General features: G+C 44.0%; 3 protein-coding genes across 3 annotated transcripts; all 3 read right to left on the minus strand.

Moving 5' to 3' along the window:
* Positions 1-1,868: 1,868 nt before the first annotated feature.
* Positions 1,869-3,099, minus strand: LOC133014813 (uncharacterized). Its single transcript, XM_061082081.1, has 4 exons — positions 3,050-3,099; positions 2,851-2,920; positions 2,639-2,733; positions 1,869-2,424 (listed from the first exon to the last, which is right to left on the minus strand). Exons 1-4 carry the CDS (start codon positions 3,094-3,096, stop codon positions 1,992-1,994), a joined length of 645 nt encoding a protein of 214 aa, XP_060938064.1. The 5' UTR covers positions 3,097-3,099; the 3' UTR covers positions 1,869-1,991.
* Positions 3,100-13,892: 10,793 nt separating this feature from the next.
* Positions 13,893-15,725, minus strand: LOC133014436 (uncharacterized). The gene is made up of 6 exons (XM_061081674.1): positions 15,690-15,725; positions 15,511-15,582; positions 15,260-15,378; positions 15,053-15,122; positions 14,841-14,935; positions 13,893-14,632 (listed from the first exon to the last, which is right to left on the minus strand). Exons 1-6 carry the CDS (start codon positions 15,699-15,701, stop codon positions 14,200-14,202), a joined length of 801 nt encoding a protein of 266 aa, XP_060937657.1. The 5' UTR covers positions 15,702-15,725; the 3' UTR covers positions 13,893-14,199.
* A 17-nt stretch (positions 15,726-15,742) lies between these two features.
* On the minus strand, positions 15,743-18,868 carry LOC133014569 (uncharacterized). The gene is made up of 10 exons (XM_061081834.1): positions 18,759-18,868; positions 18,524-18,593; positions 18,312-18,406; positions 17,448-18,129; positions 17,268-17,339; positions 17,023-17,138; positions 16,754-16,823; positions 16,542-16,636; positions 15,846-16,371; positions 15,743-15,751 (listed from the first exon to the last, which is right to left on the minus strand). The coding sequence occupies exons 1-10, from the start codon at positions 18,866-18,868 to the stop codon at positions 15,743-15,745; spliced, it is 1,845 nt and encodes a 614-aa protein (XP_060937817.1).
* Between the last annotated feature and the right edge of the window lie 1,772 nt (positions 18,869-20,640).

Here is a 20,640-nt window from a genome sequence, read left to right on the forward strand (position 1 = left end):
ATGTCAGCCCCTTGTTACTAAAAGCTAACTGTTTACTCCACAAATTGCCTTTGCACTTTATACCTTTTGAGATCTTTCGTTTACTCTCAAAGCCTCAGCCAATTCATAATTTATAGATTCGCTTAGTGAAACCAGTGGGATCAAACAGAGTGAAGTCCAGTCTTGTTATTTTGTGTCCCGATGATTTTTTTTTTTTCTCCTCTCTGGAAACTGGACTCCTTGTAAACACAACCTCTTGCAGTTGCCTCCATAGCAGGTGTTTTCAACCTCAGGTATTCTCAGCCTGAACTACAGTCCAGGGAATGTCCACTGTAAGTGCATTAAATCGGTTCAAAGACAGAGTACTGGATTTTACTGCCTTTAAAGACATGCTTTTTTTATAATAAAAATAATTATATTTTGTTAAAAAGAACCAGGTCTCTTGCCTCAGTATAATGAGCCTGAAGGCCCTGCTACAGGTATTACTAAAATCGAAATAATTCTTCAGGTGAAATTCCTGAGGTGGTGTTGTCTGGCTGTTGATTACTTGATAAGGTATTATTTCTAACTAGCATTAAGCTTCCAAATGTACCTAATCCCACTCTGATCGCCACACAAAACAAACAAGAAAATGGTGACTCACTTCTTCAAACGTGAAAAAACAACGTAAAATGCCTCCATGCTGCTTCTGTGGTGTCACCCAAGTGTCCACAAGCCCCGACATTCAAATTTGACTCGAGACAAGATATCAGAGGACATGTCTTACAACTTACGGCTTCCAAGGAAGCATTGTCTTCCTCCTGACTCAGAGGCTCCTCAAATAAAATAGACGGCGTAACCTGTCACAAGGACGAAATAAATGTCTAGGAAAGCTTTGAGGGCCGCAAAAAGTCGTTCAGAGATTTGACTCAGGAAAACTGTGCCTTAGAGATCACTGATGTTAAAAACCATGACAACAGCCCTTTCTGTACTCCTTTGGATTGTGTCTGGCTGAATGATGTTGGTGATGTGTATGTCACTGAGTTTAGGAGAATTTCAACCAGTTTTCTATGTGACAGTTTTTGTCCTTTCTTCAGCTTTGTCTTGCCTTGATTTGTATAGCTGATCCTCCAAAGCCCATACTGGATGACCCAACCGATTTTGAAATAGGCATAATGTTTTCTCCTCTTACAATTTTGAAAATTTGAATGTCTCAAATACAGATTATGTGTATTTTTGTAGGGTACAGGTGCTGCTGTGGTGGAAGATCACAACGCTGTGTTCGGCATTTTCAATGTAAAAACATACAAATGTGTACATTGCTTTCTAATGTACAGAGAACAAAACCCAACCACATAATACATTACTACACTGAGGAATTGTATTAAAATAGTGTGTAAAGACACTAAATAAACACTTACAGTCAATGCAGGAAAAATATCAGATAATACCTTGTGTGGTGTTGCTACTTTTACTTTTGTAAAGGACATTTTCAGAAGACTTCTGAATATGGTTGAAAGCTCAGGAAAAAGATAGTAATTGGAGCTTGAGTTCGGACTGGATTACCAGCGCAACAATATGAAATTAAATCAGTCAGACTCCTGTATTTTATGTTATTTTTGGATATTTGTAAGTGTGTTGAAATCCGTAATTTATCAATGTTTTAATTTCCTGTTGCAACTCACAACTAATTGAAAGGACTGATAGAGACAGACTGCGATAAAACAATACATTTATTATTTGTAATATGAAATAGGATATTTAAAGGAATTTGTTATTTACACTTGAAATGACTGATGGACATAATACAATATAACTACATGAATCAATATTTAAAACGATATCTTTTCTTAATAATGAAATGAAATAGAAAAGAAATGAGATACATGAGAGAGACCCTCACCCCCCAGGACCACAGCAGGCTCAGCAGGATGAGTCACAGGAGGAGCTGGTGGTGGAGGAGTGAATGCTGACTCCTGATGAGGCTCCTTCTTCACCTCTTCAGCAACAGTGTTTGGCTCCTTTGTTGAAATCTATAGCTGAAACAGCTCACAGATGTTATTTGATGCAATGGTGGTGATGGAATTCATCAGATCTACTGCAAAGCAGCTAATCTTCTCCATCAGGACGAGGCGAGTGAAGCTCCGTCTAACACTGTCCTGGATCGACTTGACTAGTTTGTCCCTGGTGGAGCGGGTGAAGCTGACTTCATGGAGCAGTGAGGGCAGAAGTTTGGAGACCTTGTCATCAACTGCTTGGGTCAGGCTAACAGCCAGAACACTGAGGTGCTGAGACGGCATGTTCAGGCAGGTGTCTTCAGGAGGCAACCAGAAGCCCTGAAGGACCTTAGGCACCACCTGCAGCACCACCTTTGGTGGGCTCAGGCGTTTGGAGGTGAGGGGCTGCTTCTGCTGCTCCTTCAGGATGCTGGAGAACTCCTGAGCAAAACTGATGATCCTGGGATCTCTGTAGGTTACAGTCATTGAAAGTTATTGTTAACAACACTTCACAACAGCACAACGAACAACAACCACTGCAAAGTAACCAATAATAAAAAGTATTGGAGGAGCGATGTGTTCACAAACACACACACACACACACACAAACACACACACCCATCCCCCCCCCACACACACACACAGTGTTGCGAAATATGTTTGTGAAATATGACTCAACTCACCTGAACTGAGGAGGAATGGTCTTTGGAGACTCGAGGAACTGTCGTGCCTCAAACTCAATGTCCCTCTTCTTCAAACTGTTGCTCACCTCCCAGACCTGAATCAAGGACAGAGGACATGAGGAGAAGATTGGACGAACTTACAGAAGAAATCAAGAGTCATTTAAAAATTCAGGCAAAACTCCTGTGACGTCTTCTCAGGACAATGTACTCACCAGATTGTACAGATTGAGCTGTGGGAGGAACTCAGGGTCTTTGTATTTCTCCAGATGACGCTGCCAGTTCCTTCACACAAAAAGAAAACACAAGGTTCATCTCTACTGCTCCTCTTCCTCACACACACACACTGGTGTGACATGAGCAGAGTTGAGGTCAAGTGCAGTACTGGACTCTGTGTGTGTGTCAGTTACTTACTGCACTCTCAGCGATGCATTGCTCTCCTCCTCCATCAGCTTCATCATGTCTTCCCCAGACACTGATGACGGGAGCTGGTTGTTCTCCTGAAGTCTCAGCAGCTCAGTCATAACTGCAGTCTACACAACAGAAGAAAGGTCAAACGACTTTATATATAAATCTTTGTGTTTTTGTATTAATAAAGGACAGATTATTTTAGTGTCGTCATCTTGATGCAGACTGGAAACTACAGTGGGTCTTACTCACATGTCCCATCTAGGAGATGCTATGCCAGCAGGACTGCTGGGACATCTTATAACAACGCGTTTGAAACAATTCCTAAAATGAAATAAGAGAATGTCATTCTAAAGTTTCTTATTCAGGGTTTAAACTACATCTTTAAATGTTTACAGTCCAACTCCAGCAAAAAAAGTGTTCACACATACCTTGATGGGCATGTAGATGCCATTTGTGATGTTGGATTTCTCCTTTGTTGTCTTCATGTTGTCTATGACAGGAGTCACAGTATGTGGTGGGATGGTGGGTACTTGAGAGAGACCCTCACCCCCCAGGACCACAGCAGGCTCAGCAGGAGGAGTCACAGGATAAGCTGGTGGTGGAGGAGTGAATGCTGACTCCTGATGAGGCTCCTTCTTCACCTCTTCAGCAACAGTGTTTGGCTCCTTTGTTGAAATCTGTGGCTGAAACCGCTCACAGATTTTATTTGATGCAATGGTGGTGATGGAATTCATCAAATCTACTGCAAAGCAGCTGATCTTCTCCATCAGGACGGCGGGAGTGAAGATCCGTCTAACACTGTCCTGGATCGACTTGACCAGTTTGTCCCTGGTGGAGCGAGTGAAGCTGACTTCAAGGAGCAGTGAGGGCAGAATTTTGGAGACCTTGTCATCAACTGCTTGGGTCAGGCTAACAGCCAGAACACTGAGGTGCTGGGACGGCATGTTCAGGCAGGTGTCTTCAGGAGGCAGCCAGAAGCCCTGAAGGACCTTAGGCGCCACCTCCAGCCCCACCTCTAGTGGGCCCAGGCGTTTGGAGGTGAGGGGCTGCTTCTGCTGCTCCTTCAGGATGCTGGAGAACTCATGAGCCAAACTGATGATGCCGGGATCTCTGTAGGTTACAGTCATTGAAAGTTTGTGTTAACACCCGTTCAAAACAGCACAAACACAAAACAGCCACTGCAAAGTAAACAACTAAAAAGTATGGAGGAGCGATGTATTCACACACCCACACACACACCCACAGGGAAATTAATTTGTGTGAAATATGACAAAACTCACCTGAACTTAGGATGCCTGGTCTTTGGGGACTTCAGGAACTGTCGTGCCTCAAACTCAATGTCCCTCTTCCTCAAACTGTTGCTCACCTCCCAGACCTGAAACAAGGGAAGAGGACATGAGGAGAAGATTGGACAAATTTACAGAAGAAATCAAGAGTCATGTAACAATTAAGGCAAAACTCCTGTGACGTCTTCTCAGGACAATGTACTCACCAGATTATACAGATTGAGCTGAGGGAGGAACTCAGGGTTATAGTAGGGCTCCAGCTGAAACTCCCAAAACCTTCACAAAGAAAGAAAACACAAGGTTCATGTTTACTGCTCCTCTTCCTCACACACACACTGGTGTGACATGAGCAGAGTGGAGGTCAAGTGTAGTACTGGACTGTGTGTACGTGTGTGTGGGTTTCTGTGTGAGTGTGCTCGTGTGTGCGTGTGTGTGCATGAGTGTGCTCGTGTGTGCGTGTGCTTGTGAGTGTGTGTCAGTAACTTACTGCATTCTCGAGCTTTTGCACCGATCCTCGATCAGCTTCATCATGTCTTCACCAGACACTGATGACGGGAGCTGATTGTTCTCCTGAAGTCTCAGCAGCTCAGTCATAACTGCAGTCTACACAACAGAAGAAATGTCAAACGTCTTTATATATAAATCTTAGTTTTAATGTATAAATAAAGGACACAGATTATTTTAGTGACCTCATTTTGATGCAGACTGGAAACTACACTGGGTCTTACTCACCTCGACAATGTAGGAGTCGGTTTGCCAGCAGCACTGCTGGGAAACCTCATAAATGGGCGTTTGAAACAATTCCTGAAATGAAATAAGAAAATGTCCTTCTAAAGTTTCTTATTCAGAGTTTAAACTAAATCTTTAAATGTTTACAGTCCAACTCCAGCAAAAAAAGTGTTCACACATACCTTGATGGGCTTGTAGATGCCTTTGGGGGCGTTGGATTTCTCCTTTGTTGTCTTCATGTTGTCTATGACAGGAGTCACAGTATCTGGTGGGATGGTGGGTACTTGAGAGAGACCCTCACCCCCCAGGACCACAGCAGGCTCAGCAGGATGAATTACAGGAGGAGCTGGTGGTGGAGGAGCTAATGCTGACTCCTGATGAGGCTCCTTCTTCACCTCTTCAGCAACAGTGTTTGGCTTCTTTGTTGAAATCTGTGGCTGAAACAGCTCACAGATTTTATTTGATGCAATGGTAGTGATGGAATTCATCAAATCAACTGCAAAGCAGCTGATTTTCTCCATCAGGACGGCGGGAGTGAAGCCGCTTCTAACATTGTCCTGGATCGACTGGACCAGTTTGTCCCTGGTGGAGCGAGTGAAGCTGACTTCACGGAGCAGTGAGGGCAGAAGTTTGGAGACCTTGTCATCAACTGCTTTGGTCAGGCTAACAGCCAGAACACTGAGATGCTGGGACGGCATGTTCAGGCAGGTGTCTTCAGGAGGCAGCCAGAAACCCTGAAGGACCTTAGGCGCCACCTCCAGCACCACCTCTAGTGGGCCCAGGCGTTTGGAGGTGAGGGGCTGCTTCTGCTGCTCCTTCAGGATGCTGGAGTATTCCTGAGCCAATCTGATGATCACGGGATTACTGTAGGTTACAGTCATCGAAAGTTTGTGTTAAAACCACTTCACAACAGCACAAACACAAAACAACCACTGCAAAGTAAACAAATAAAAAGTATGGAGGAGTGATGTATTCACACACCCACACACACACCCACAGGGAAATTAATTTGTGTGAAATATGACAAAACTCACCTGAACTGAGGAGGCCTGGTCTTTCGGGACTTGAGGAACTGGCGTGCCTCAAACTCAATGTCCCTCTTCTTCAAACTGTTGCTCACCTCCCAGACCTGAAACAAAGAAATAGAACATGAGGAGAAGATTGGACGAACTCACAGAAGAAATCAAGATTCAAGTAACAATTAAGGCCAAACTCCTGTGACGTCTTCTCAGGACAATGTACTCACCAGATTGTATAGATTGAGCTGAGGGAGGAACTTAGGGTTATGGTAGGGCTCCAGCTGACGCTGCCAGTTCCTTCACACAGAAAAAAAACACAAGGTTAATCTCTACTGCTCCTCTTCCTCACACACACACTGGTGTGACATGAGCAGAGTAGGGGTCAAGTGTAGTACTGGACTGTGTAGAACTGGACTGTGTGTGTGTGTGTGTTTGTGTGTGTGTTTGTGTGTGTGTGTGTGTGTCAGTAACTTACTGCACTCTCAGCGAGCTTTTGCACTGATCCTCGATCAGCTTCATCATGTCTTCACCAGACACTGATGACGGGAGCTGATTGTTCTCCTGAAGTCTCAGCAGCTCAGTCATAACTGCAGTCTACACAACAGAAGAAAGTTGAAACGTCTTTATATATAAATCTTAGTTTTTATGTATTAAGAAAGGACACAGATCATTTTAGTGACTTCATTTTGAATCAGAATGGAAACTACACTGGGTCTTACTCACCTCGACAATGTAGGAGTTGGTGTACCAGCAGCACTGCTGGGAAACCTCATAAATGGGCGTTTTAAACAATTCCTGAAATGAAATAAGACAATGTCCTTCTAAAGTTTCTGATTCAGAGTTTTAACTACATCTTTAAATGTTTACAGTCCAAATCCAGCAAAAAAAGTGTTCACACATACCTTGATGGGCTTGTAGATGCCTTTGGGGGCGTTGGATTTCTCCTTTGTTGTCTTCATGTTGTCTATGACAGGAGTCACAGTATCTGGTGGGATGGTGGGTACTTGAGAGAGACCCTCACCCCCCAGGACCACAGCAGGCTCAGCAGGAGGAGTCACAGGAGAAGCTGGTGGTGGAAGAGTGAATGCTGACTCTTGATGAGGCTCCTTCTTCACCTCTTGAGCAACAGTGTTTGGCTCCTTTGTTGAAATGTGTGGCTGAAACAGCTCACAGATGTTATTTGATGCGATGGTGGTGATGGAATTCATCAGATCTAGTGCAAAGCAGCTGATCTTCTCCATCAGGCTGGGGGGAGTGAAGATCCGTCTAACACTGTCCTGGATCGACTGGACCAGTTTGTCCCTGGTGGAGCGGGTGAAGCTGACTTCATGGAGCAGTGAGGGCAGAAGTTCTGAGACCTTGTCATCAACTGCTTTGGTCAGGCTAACAGCCAGAACACTGAGGTGCTGGGACGGCATGTTCAGGCAGGTGTCTTCAGGAGGCAGCCAGAAGCCCTGAAGGACCTTAGGCACCACCTCAAGCACCACCTCTAGTGGGCCCAGGGTTTTGGAGGTGAGGGGCTGCTTCTGCTGCTCCTTCAGGATGCTGGAGAACTCCTGAGCCAAACTGATGATCCTGGGATCTCTGTAGGTTACAGTCATTTAAAGTTTGTGTTAACACCACTTCACAACAGCACAAACACAAACCAACTACTGCAAAGTAAATTACTAAAAAGTATTGGAGGAGCGATGTATACACACATCCCCACACATACACACAGGAGAATGAATCTGTGTAAAATATGTCAAAACTCACCTGAACTGAGGAGGAATGGTCTTTGGAGACTTGAGGAACTGTCGTGCCTCAAACTCAATGTCCCTCTTCTTCAAACTGTTGCTCACCTCCCAGACCTGAAACAAAGAAAGAGAACATGAGGAGAAGATTGGACGAACTTACAGAAGAAATAAAGAGTCATGTAACAATTAAGGCAAAACTCCTGTGACGTCTTCTCAGGACAATGTACTCACCAGATTGTACAGATTGAGCTGTGGGAGGAACTTAGGGTTATGGTAGGGCTCCAGCTGACGCTGCCAGTTCCTTCACACAGAAAGAACACACAAGGTTAATCTCTACTGCTCCTCTTCGTCACACACAACACTGGTATGACACGAGCAGAATTGAGGTCAAGTGTAGTACTGGACTGTGTGTATGTCTGCGTGTGTGTGTGTTAGTGTGTGTGTGTGTGTCAGTAACTTACTGCACTCTCAGCGATGCATTGGTCTCCTCCGCGATCAGCTTCATCATGTCTTCACCAGACACTGATGACGGGAGCTGATTGTTCTCCTGAAGTCTCAGCAGCTCAGTCATAACTGCAGTCTACACAACAGAAGAAAGGTCAAATGTCCTTATATATAAATCTTAGTTTTTATGTATAAATAAAGGACACAGATTATTTTAGTGACTTCATTTTGATGCAGACTGGAAACTACACTGGGTCTTACTCACCTCGACCTTGTAGGAGTTGGTGTGCCAGCAGCACTGCTGGGAAACCTCATAAATGGGAGTTTGAAACAATTCCTGTAATGAAATAAGAGAATGTCATTCTAAAGATTCTTGTACAGAATTTAAACTACACCTTTGAATGCCCAACTTGAGCAGAAAATTGCTCACACATACCTTGATGGGCTTGTAGATGCCTTTGGGGGCGTTGGATTTCTCCTTTGTTGTCTTCATGTTGTCTATGACAGGAGTCACAGTATCTGGTGGGATGGTGGGTACTTGAGAGAGACCCTCACCCCCCAGTACCACAGCAGGCTCAGCAGGATGAGTCACAGGAGGAGCTGGTGGTGGAGGAGCTAATGCTGACTCCTGATGAGGCTCCTTCTTCACCTCTTCAGCAACAGTGTTTGGCTCCTTTGTTGAAATCTGTGGCTGAAACAGCTCACAGATTTTATTTGATGCGATGGTGGTGATGGAATTCAACAAATCTACTGCAAAGCAGCTGATCTTCTCCATCAGGACGGGTGGAGGGAAGCTCCGTCTAACACTGTCCTGGATCGACTGGACCAGTTTGTCCCTGGTGGAGCGGGTGAAGCTGACTTCAAGGAGCAGTGAGGGCAGAAGTTTGGAGACCTTGTCCTCAACTGCTTGGGTCAGGCTAACAGCCAGAACACTGAGGTGCTGGGACGGCATGATCAAGCAGGTGTCTTCAGGAGGCAGCCAGAAGCCCTGAAGGACCTTAGGCACCACCTCCAGCACCACCTTTGGTGGGCCCAGGTGTTTTGAGGTGAGGGGCTGCTTCTGCTGCTCCTTCAGGATGCTGGAGAACTCTTGAGCCAATCTGATGATGCCGGGATCTCTGTAGGTTACAGTCATTGAAAGTTTGTGTTAACACCACTTCACAACAGCACAAACACACAACAACCACTGCAAAGTAACCAATGATAAAAAGTATTGGAGGTGCGATGTATACACACACACACACATAAAAACAGACAAACACACACCCCCTCACACAGGGTAATACATGTGTGAATTGTCACAAAACTCACCTGAACTTAGGAGGCCTCTCCTTTGGGGACTTGAGGAACTGTCGTGCCTCAAACTCAATGTCCCTCTTCTTCAAACTGTTGCTCACCTCCCAGACCTGAAACATGGGAAGAGGACATGAGGAGAAGATTGGACAAATTTACAGAAGAAATCAAGAGTCATTTAACAATTTAGGCCAAACTCCTGTGACGGCTTCTCAGGACAATGTACTCACCAGATTGTACAGATTGAGCAGGGGGAGGAACTCAGGGTTATCGTAGGGCTCCAGCTGAAACTCCCAAAGCCTTCACAAAGAAAGAAAACACAGGGTTCATCTCTACTGCTCCTCTTCCTCACAAACACACTAGTGTAACATGAGCAGAGTTGAGGTAAAATTTAGTCCTGGACTGAGTGTGTGTGTGTGTGTGTGTGTGTGTGTGTGTGTGTCACTAACTTACTGCACTCTCAGCGAGCTTTTGCACCGATCCTCGATCAGCTTCATCATGTCTTCCCCAGACACTGATGACGGGAGCTGATTGTTCTCCTGAAGTCTCAGCAGCTCAGTCATAGCTGCAGTCTACACAACAGAAGAAAGGTCAAACGACTTTATATATAAATCTTAGTTTTTATGTATAAATAAAGGACAGATTATTTTAGTGTCTTCATTTTGTTGCAGACTAAAAACTACAGTGGGTCTTACTCACCTGTCCTATGTAGGAGATGCTGTGCCAGCAGCACAGCTGGGACATCTCATAACAAGGTGTATCGAACAATTCCTGTAAAGAAATAAGAGAAAGTCATTCTACAGTTTCATATCCCATGTCACCCCCTTCCCCCACCAGTGTGTTCGACAGTTATTTCTTGTAATATCTTAATTAAATATAATTTCACAACAACCTTAAAAAATGCCATAACATGCTAGCTAAAATCGCTAGCGTTAGCATGCTAGTTAAAATCGCTAACTAGACCCTCTTAAAAAATGGCTATCAAGCTAATGGTAGCTATTTCTCAAACGTTATTGTTAAGAAATGGGAGGGGAAGGGCTAATGGGTGAAATGGGATTGGATTTACAGGTGAAACTACATATAAACATGTTTACAGTCCAAACTTCAGCAGAAAACTATGCTCACACATACCTCGATGGGCTTGTGGATGCCTTTTAGGTTGTCGGATTTTTCCATCTTCGTAGCCATGTTGTACATGACAATACAAAACAAGCAGAGAACTCAAAATGTCCAAGAAACGTTAAATATAACGATAAACGGAGTCGTCCAACGAAGAGATAATCCAGACACAAGTGATGGTTTCAAGCGCAGGACGAAATCTAACTGGAGACTAGCCTGGTACTGCCTGACGTCCTCAAAGATCTACGTCACGGCTGAATGCCGAGAATGCTGTTTCCGTGGCAACCCTCGAAAGTTGATATTTAAAAATATTCGAATGTTCAGTTTGATATCAATCAATTAATGACCGTCTTCAGAATTATGTTTTCTTGTATTGTCGACTGGTAGTTATTGTCAATGTTGATTGTTCTTATGTGTTGATGGCTTAGTAGGAATAGAGTTCCGTGAATAACTGAGTTTTACAGATTGTCAGTAAATACGTCAGTGTTTGGACACGTGACACTGTTGTCAGTTGAAGCCACCAATGGCTGTGCGTTGGGTGAGATGGTGTGTTCTGATTGGCTGGGAGTCAGGGGTTTGTCATCAGGTTAGTGTGAGTGCGGAGGAAGGTGGGCTCAGACATAGATATATATAAAGATATATAAAGCCTTTATATATAAATCTATGGGCTCAGAGCATAGACTTTACGGTATATAATATTTATGTATTTATAAAAAATGTATATAAATATATATACATTTTGTCTTGTCCGTCAATATACAAATACAAACCCAGATAAATTGAAACACTTAAATGTTGTTGGGAAGAAGTGTTCAAACCACGTTGCCAAACATAAAACCCACGACTGTGAAATTATTGATTTATATATTTAATATTATTATACCAACATTACAAGTTGACCACTGCAAGAAAACGTTGGTGCAGCATAGTGGTTGTTGATCAGAATTATATTGTTATTAGTAATTTAAAAAGTAGTTCTAGAAGAAGAATCTGTAATTTTGACAAGGGCAATTTTTAATACATTGTAGAGCTACTGAAATAAAGGTTTTTGAAGAAGAAAAAAAAGTTTTGTGTCATAAAAGGAATTGTTAATTGGATCGTCTGTCACAGTGTAGTTTTTGATGCCACCACTAAGAGTCGTCCGAGTCAGGAATTCTCATACACCACAAACAGGGGCTTCATGAAAGCAAACACAGTACAGGGATGTCCCGCAGAATTTCAAAAACAGGGCAGAGATCCATAATATAATTGAATTCCACCAGCCCTGTGTGCAACTTGGCTACAACTATCCAGAATTCCCAGGGATTGCATAATAAATTATGTCAGCCCCTTGTTACTAAAAGCTCACTGTTTACTCCACAAATTGCCTTTGCACTTTATACCTTTTGAAATCTTTCATTTACTCTCAAAGCCTCAGCCAATTAGTAATTTATAGATTCCCTTAGTGAAACCAGTGGGATCAAACAGAGTGAAGTCCAGTCTTGTTATTTTGTGTCCCGATGATTTTTTTTTTTTTCTCCTCTCTGGAAACTGGACTCATTGTAAACACAACCTCTTGCAGTTGCCTCCATAGCAGGTGTTTTCAACCTCAGGTGTTCTCAGCCTGAACTACAGTCCAGGGAATGTCCACTGTACGTGCATTAAATCGGTTCAAAGACAGAGTACTGGATTTTACTGCCTTTAAAGACATGCTTTTTTTATAATAAAAATAATTATATTTTGTTAAAAAGAACCAGGTCTCTTGCCTCAGTATAATGAGCCTGAAGGCCCTGCTACAGGTATGACTAAAATCGAAATAATTCTTCAGGTGAAATTCCTGAGGTGGCGTTGTCTGGCTGTTGATTACTTGATAAGGTATTATTTCTAACTAGCATTAAGCTTCCAAATGTACCTAATCCCACTCTGATCGCCACACAAAACAAACAGCAAAATGGTGACTCCCTTCTTCAAACGTGAAAAAACAACGTAAAATGCCTCCATGCTGCTTCTGTGGTGTCACTCAAGTGTCCACAAGCCCCGACATTCAAATTTGACTCGAGACAAGATCATTTTTATCATGTTTTTACCCTAAACGTCCTCTGTAGTCCACGTGTGAACGCTGCTCTGGAGGAGGATATCAGAGGACATGTCTTACAGCTTACGGCTTCCAAGGAAGCATTGTCCACCTCCTGACTCAGAGGCACCTCAAATAAAATAGACGGCGTCACCTGTCACAAGGACGAAATAAATGTCAAGGAAAGCTTTGAGGGCCGCAAAAAGTCGTTCAGAGATTTGACTCAGGAAAACTGTGCCTTAGAGATCACTGATGTTAAAAACCATGACAACAGCCCTTTCTGTACGCCTTTGGATTGTGTCTGGCTGAATGATGTTGGTGATGTGTATGTCACTGAGTTTAGGAGAATTTCAACCAGTTTTCTATGTGACAGTTTTTGTCCTTTCTTCAGCTTTGTCTTGCCTTGATTTGTATAGCTGATCCTCCAAAGCCCATACTGGATGACCCAACCGATTTTGAAAAAGGCATAATGTTTTCTCCTCTTACAATTTTGAAAATTTGAATGTCTCAAATACAGATTATGTGTATTTTTGTAGGGTACAGGTGCTGCTGTGGTAGAAGATCACAACGCTGTGTTCGGCATTTTCAAAATAAAAACATACAAATGTGTACATTGCTTTCTAATGTACAGAGAACAAAACCCAACCACATAATACATTACTACACTGAGGATTTGTATTAAAATAGTGTGTAAAGACACTAAATAAACACTTACAGTCAATGCAGGAAAAATGTCAGATAATACCTTGTGTGGTGTTGCTACTTTTACTTTTGTAAAGGACATTTTCAGAAGACTTCTGAATATGGTTGAAAGCTCAGGAAAAAGATAGTAATTGGAGCTCGAGTTCGGACTGGATTACCAGCGCAACAATATGAAATTAAATTAGTCAGACTCCTGTATTTTGTGTTATTTTTGGATATTTGTAAGTGTGTTGAAATCCGTAATTTATCAATGTTTTAATTTCCTGTTGCAACTCACAACTAATTGAAAGGACTGATAGAGACAGACTGCGATAAAACAATACATTTATTATTTGTAATATGAAACACGATATTTAAAGGAATTTGTTATTTACACTTGAAATGACTGATGGACATAATACAATATAACTACATGAATCAATATTTAAAAGGATATATTTTCTTAATAATGAAATGAAACGGAAAAGAAATGAGATACATGATAATTAGATCCAATATTGCGAGGGAATAGTTTTTTCACTCTGCGTCTTTAGTTAGAAAAGAGCAGCAGAGATTTTTCCTTCACCAGTGAGTGAAGGGACAGACTCAGCCGAGCCTTTTTAGACTGTTCAAACTTTTGTGTCTTGGCCTTGAGGTCCACATTCTTCTGCTCTGTACTGGTGAAAGCAGGAGGAGTCACAGGAGGAGCTGGTGGTGGAGGAGTGAATGCTGACTCCTGATGAGGCTCCTTTTTCACCTCTTGAGCAACAGTGTTTGGCTCCTTTGTTGAAATCTATAGCTGAAACAGCTCACAGATGTTATTTGATGCAATGGTGGTGATGGAATTCATCAGATCTACTGCAAAGCAGCTGATCTTCTCCATCAGGACGGGGCGAGTGAAGCTCCGTCTAACACTGTCCTGGATCGACTTGACCATTTTGTCCCTGGTGGAGCGGGTGAAGCTGACTTCATGGAGCAGTGAGGGCAGAAGTTCGGAGACCTTGTCCTCAACTGCTTTGGTCAGGCTAACAGCCAGAACACTGAGGTGCTGGGACGGCATGTTCAGGCAGGTGTCTTCAGGAGGCAGCCAGAAGCCCTGAAGGACCTTAGGCACCACCTGCAGCACCACCTTTGGTGGGCTCAGGCGTTTGGAGGTGAGGGGCTGCTTCTGCTGCTCCTTCAGGATGCTGGAGAACTCCTGAGCAAAACTGATGATCCTGGGATCTCTGTAGGTTACAGTCATTTAAAGTTTGTGTTAACAACACTTCACAACAGCACAAACACACAACAACCACTGCAAAGTAACCAATGATAAAAAGTATTGGAGGAGCGATGTGTTCACAAACACACACACACACACAAACACACACACCCATCCCCCCCCACACACACACAGTGTTGCGAAATATGTTTGTGAAATATGACTCAACTCACCTGAACTGAGGAGGAATGGTCTTTGGAGACTTGAGGAACTGTCGTGCCTCAAACTCAATGTCCCTCTTCTTCAAACTGTTGCTCACCTCCCAGACCTGAAACAAGGACAGAGGACATGAGGAGAAGATTGGATGAACTTACAGAAGAAATAAAGAGTCATGTAACAATTAAGGCAAAACTCCTGTGACGTCTTCTCAGGACAATGTACTCACCAGATTGTACAGATTGAGCTGTGGGAGGAACTCAGGGTCTTTGTATTCCTCCAGCTGATGCTGCCAGTTCCTTCACACAAAAAGAAAACACAAGGTTCATCTCTACTGCTCCTCTTCCTCACACACACACACTGGTGTGACATGAGCAGAGTTGAGGTCAAGTGCAGTACTGGACTGTGTGTGTGTGTGTGTGTGACAGTAACTTACTGCACTCTCAGCGATGCATTGCTCTCCTCCTCCATCAGCTTAATCATGTCTTCACCAGACACTGATGACGGGAGCTGGTTGTTCTCCTGAAGTCTCAGCAGCTCAGTCATAACTGCAGTCTACACAACAGAAGAAAGGTCAAACGACTTTATATATAAAATAAATCTTTGTGTTTTTGTATTAATAAAGGACAGATTATTTTAGTGTCGTCATCTTGATGCAGACTGGAAACTACAGTGGGTCTTACTCACATGTCCCATATAGGAGATGCTATGCCAGCAGGACTGCTGGGACATCTTATAACAACGCGTTTGAAACAATTCCTAAAATGAAATAAGAGAATGTCATTATAAAGTTTCTTATTCAGAGTTTAAAATACATCTTTAAATGTTTACAGTCCAACTCCAGCCGAAAAAGTGTTCACACATACCTTGATGGGCATGTAGATGCCATTTATGATGTTGGATTTCTCCTTTGTTGTCTTCATGTTGTCTATGACAGGAGTCACAGTATCTGGTGGGATGGTGGGTACTTGAGAGAGACCCTCACCCCCCAGGACCACAGCAGGCTCAGCAGGAGGAGTCACAGGAGAAGCTGGTGGTGGAGGAGTGAATGCTGACTCCTGATGAGGCTCCTTCTTCACCTCTTGAGCAACAGTGTTTGGCTCCTTTGTTGAAATCTGTGGCTGAAACAGCTCACAGATTTTATTTGATGCAATGGTGGTGATGGAATTCATCAAATCTACTGCAAAGCAGCTGATCTTCTCCATCAGGCTGGGGGGAGTGAAGATCCGTCTAACACTGTCCTGGATCGACTTGACCAGTTTGTCCCTGGTGGAGCGAGTGAAGCTGACTTCAAGGAGCAGTGAGGGCAGAATTTTGGAGACCTTGTCATCAACTGCTTGGGTCAGGCTAACAGCCAGAACACTGAGGTGCTGGGACGGCATGTTCAGGCAGGTGTCTTCAGGAGGCAGCCAGAAGCCCTGAAGGACCTTAGGCGCCACCTCCAGCACCACCTCTAGTGGGCCCAGGCGTTTGGAGGTGAGGGGCTGCTTCTGCTGCTCCTTCAGGATGCTGGAGAACTCCTGAGCAAAACTGATGATGCCGGGATCTCTGTAGGTTACAGTCATTGAAAGTTTGTGTTAACACCACTTCACAACAGCACAAACACAAAACAGCCACTGCAAAGTAAACAAAAAAAAAGTATGGAGGAGCTATGTATTCACACAGCCACACACACACCCACAGGGAAATTAATTTGTGTGAAATATGACAAAACTCACCTGAATTTAGGAGGCCTGGTCTTTGGAGATTTGAGGAACTGTCGTGCCTCAAACTCAATGTCCCTCTTCCTCAAACTGTTGCTCACCTCCCAGACCTGAAACAAGGAAAGAGGACATGAGGAGAAGATTGGACGAATTTACAGAAGAAATCAAGAGTCATGTAACAATTAAGGCTACACTCCTGTGAAGTCTTCTCAGGACAATGTACTCACCAGATTATACAGATTGAGCTGAGGGAGGAACTCAGGGTTATAGTATGGCTCCAGCTGAAACTCCCAATACCTTCACAAAGAAAGAAAACACAAGGTTCATGTTTACTGCTCCTCTTCCTCACACACACACTGGTGTGACATGAGCAGAGTGGAGGTCAAGTGTAGTACTGGACTGTGTGTACGTGTGTGTGCGTGTGTGTGCGTGAGTGTGATCGTGTGTGCGTGTGTGTGCGTGTGCGTGTGCTTGTGAGTGTGTGTCAGTAACTTACTGCATTCTCGAGCTTTTGCACCGATCCTCGATCAGCTTCATCATGTCTTCACCAGACACTGATGACGGGAGCTGATTGTTCTCCTGAAGTCTCAGCAGCTCAGTCATAACTGCAGTCTACACAACAGAAGAAATGTCAAACGTCTTTATATATAAATCTTAGTTTTAATGTATAAATAAAGGACACAGATTATTTTAGTGACTTCATTTTGATGCAGACTGGAAACTACAGTGGGTCTTACTCACCTCGACAATGTAGGAGTCGGTTTGCCAGCAGCACTGCTGGGAAACCTCATAAATGGGCGTTTGAAACAATTCCTGAAATGAAATAAGACAATGTCCTTCTAAAGTTTCTTATTCAGAGTTTAAACTACATCTTTAAATGTTTACAGTCCAACTCCAGCAAAAAAAAGTGTTCACACATACCTTGATGGGCTTGTAGATGCCTTTGGGGGCGTTGGATTTCTCCTTTGTTGTCTTCATGTTGTCTATGACAGGAGTCACAGTATCTGGTGGGATGGTGGGTACTTGAGAGAGACCCTCACCCCCCAGGACCACAGCAGGCTCAGCAGGAGGAGTCACAGGAGGAGCTGGTGGAGGAGGAGTGAATGCTGACTCCTGATGAGGCTCCTTCTTCACCTCTTGAGCAACAGTGTTTGGCTCCTTTGTTGAAATCTGTGGCTGAAACAGCTCACAGATTTTATTTGATGCAATGGTAGAGATGCAATTCATCAAATCTACTGCAAAGCAGCTGATTTTCTCCATCAGGACAGCGGGAGTGAAGCTGGTTCTAACATTGTCCTGGATCGACTGGACCAGTTTGTCCCTGGTGGAGCGGCTGAAGCTGACTTCACGGAGCAGTGAGGGCAGAAGTTTGGAGACCTTGTCATCAACTGCTTTGGTCAGGCTAACAGCCAGAACACTGAGGTGCTGGGACGGCATGTTCAGGCAGGTGTCTTCAGGAGGCAGCCAGAAGCCCTGAAGGACCTTAGGCGCCACCTCAAGCACCACCTCTAGTGGGCCCAGGCGTTTGGAGGTGAGGGGCTGCTTCTGCTGCTCCTTCAGGATGCTGGAGTATTCCTGAGCCAATCTGATGATCACGGGATTACTGTAGGTTACAGTCATTGAAAGTTTGTGTTAAAACCACTTCACAACAGCACAAACACAAAACAACCACTGCAAAGTAAAGAAATAAAAAGTATGGAGGAGCGATGTATTCACACACCCACACACACCCACACACACATACACACAGGGTAATTAATTTGTGTGAAATATGACAAAACTCACCTGAAGTGAGGAGGCCTGGTCTTTCGGGACTTGAGGAACTGTCGTGCCTCAAACTCAATGTCCCTCTTCTTCAAACTGTTGCTCACCTCCCAGACCTGAAACAAAGAAAGAGAACATGAGGAGAAGATTGGACGAACTTACAGAAGAAATAAAGAGTCATGTAACAATTAAGGCAAAACTCCTGTGACGTCTTCTCAGGACAATGTACTCACCAGATTGTACAGATTGAGCTGTGGGAGGAACTCAGGGTCTTTGTATTCCTCCAGCTGACGCTGCCAGTTCCTTCACACAGAAAGAAAACACAAGGTTAATCTCTACTGCTCCTCTTCCTCACACACACACACACACTGGTGTGACATGAGCAGAGTGAGGGTCAAGTGTAGTACTGGACTGTTTGTGTTTGTGTGTGTGTGTGTTTGTGTGTGTGTGTGTGTGTCAGTAACTTACTGCACTCTCAGCGAGCTTTTGCACTGATCCTCAATCAGCTTCATCATGTCTTCACCAGACACTGATGACGGGAGCTGATTGTTCTCCTGAAGTCTCAGCAGCTCAGTCATAACTGCAGTCTACACAACAGAAGAAAGTTGAAACGTCTTTATATATAAATCTTAGTTTAAATGTATTAATAAAGGACACAGATCATTTTAGTGACTTCATTTTGAATCAGAATGGAAACTACACTGGGTCTTACTCACCTCGACAATGTAGGAGTTGGTGTGCCAGCAGCACAGCTGGGAAACCTCATAAATGGGCGTTTGAAACAATTCCTGAAATGAAATAAGACAATGTCCTTCTAAAGTTTCTTATTCAGAGTTTTAACTACATCTTTAAATGTTTACAGTCCAACTCCAGCAAAAAAAAGTGTTCACACATACCTTGATGGGCTTGTAGATGCCTTTGGGGGCGTTGGATTTCTCCTTTGTTGTCTTCATGTTGTCTATGACAGGAGTCACAGTATCTGGTGGGATGGTGGGTACTTGAGAGAGACCCTCACCCCCCAGGACCACAGCAGGCTCAGCAGGAGGAGTCACAGGAGAAGCTGGTGGTGGAGGAGTGAATGCTGACTCCTGATGAGGCTCCTTCTTCACCTCTTTAGCAACAGTGTTTGGCTCCTTTGTTGAAATCTGTGGCTGAAACAGCTCACAGATGTTATTTGATGCGATGGTGGTGATGGAATTCATCAGATCTACTGCAAAGCAGCTGATCTTCTCCATCAGGCTGGGGGGAGTGAAGATCCGTCTAACACTGTCCTGGATCGACTTGACCAGTTTGTCCCTGTTGGAGCGAGTGAAGCTGACTTCAAGGAGCAGTGAGGGCAGAAGTTTGGAGACCTTGTCCTCAACTGCTTTGGTCAGGCTAACAGCCAGAACACTGAGGTGCTGGGACGGCATGTTCAGGCAGGTGTCTTCAGGAGGCAACCAGAAGCCCTGAAGGACCTTAGGCGCCACCTCCAGCACCACCTCTAGTGGGCCCAGGCTTTTGGAGGTGACGGGCTGCTTCTGCTGCTCCTTCAGGATGCTGAAGAACTCCTGAGCCAAACTGATGATCCTGGGATCTCTGTAGGTAACAGTCATTGAAAGTTTGTGTTAACACCACTTCACAACAGCACAAACACAAACCAACTACTGCAAAGTAAATGACTAAAAAGTATTGGAGGAGCGATGTATACACACACTTACACACATACACACAGGGAAATTAATTTGTGTGAAATATGACAAAACTCACCTGAACTGAGGAGGAATGGTCTTTGGGGACTTGAGGAACTGTCGTGCCTCAAACTCAATGTCCCTCTTCTTCAAACTGTTGCTCACCTCCCAGACCTGAAACATGGGAAGAGGACATGAGGAGAAGATTGGACGAATTTACAGAAGAAATCAAGAGTCATGTAACAATTAAGGCAAAACTCCTGTGACGTCTTCTCAGGACAATGTACTCACCAGATTGTACAGATTGAGCTGTGGGAGGAACTCAGGGTCTTTGTATTCCGCTAGCTGACGCTGCCAGTTCCTTCACACAGAAAGAAAACACAAGGTTAATCTCTACTGCTCCTCTTCCTCACACACACACTGGTATGACACGAGCAGAGTTGAGGTCAAGTGTAGTACTGGACTGTGTGTATGTGTGCGTGTGTGTGTGTGTGTGTGTGTGTGTGTGTGTCACTAACTTACTGCACTCTCAGCGATGCATTGGTCTCCTCCGCGATCAGCTTCATCATGTCTTCACCAGACACTGATGACGGGAGCTGATTGTTCTCCTGAAGTCTCAGCAGCTCAGTCATAACTGCAGTCTACACAACAGAAGAAAGGTCAAACGTCTTTATATATAA

This window comes from Limanda limanda, chromosome 11, assembly GCF_963576545.1.
Source record: "Limanda limanda chromosome 11, fLimLim1.1, whole genome shotgun sequence".
In the NCBI taxonomy this organism is placed as follows: domain Eukaryota; kingdom Metazoa; phylum Chordata; class Actinopteri; order Pleuronectiformes; family Pleuronectidae; genus Limanda; species Limanda limanda.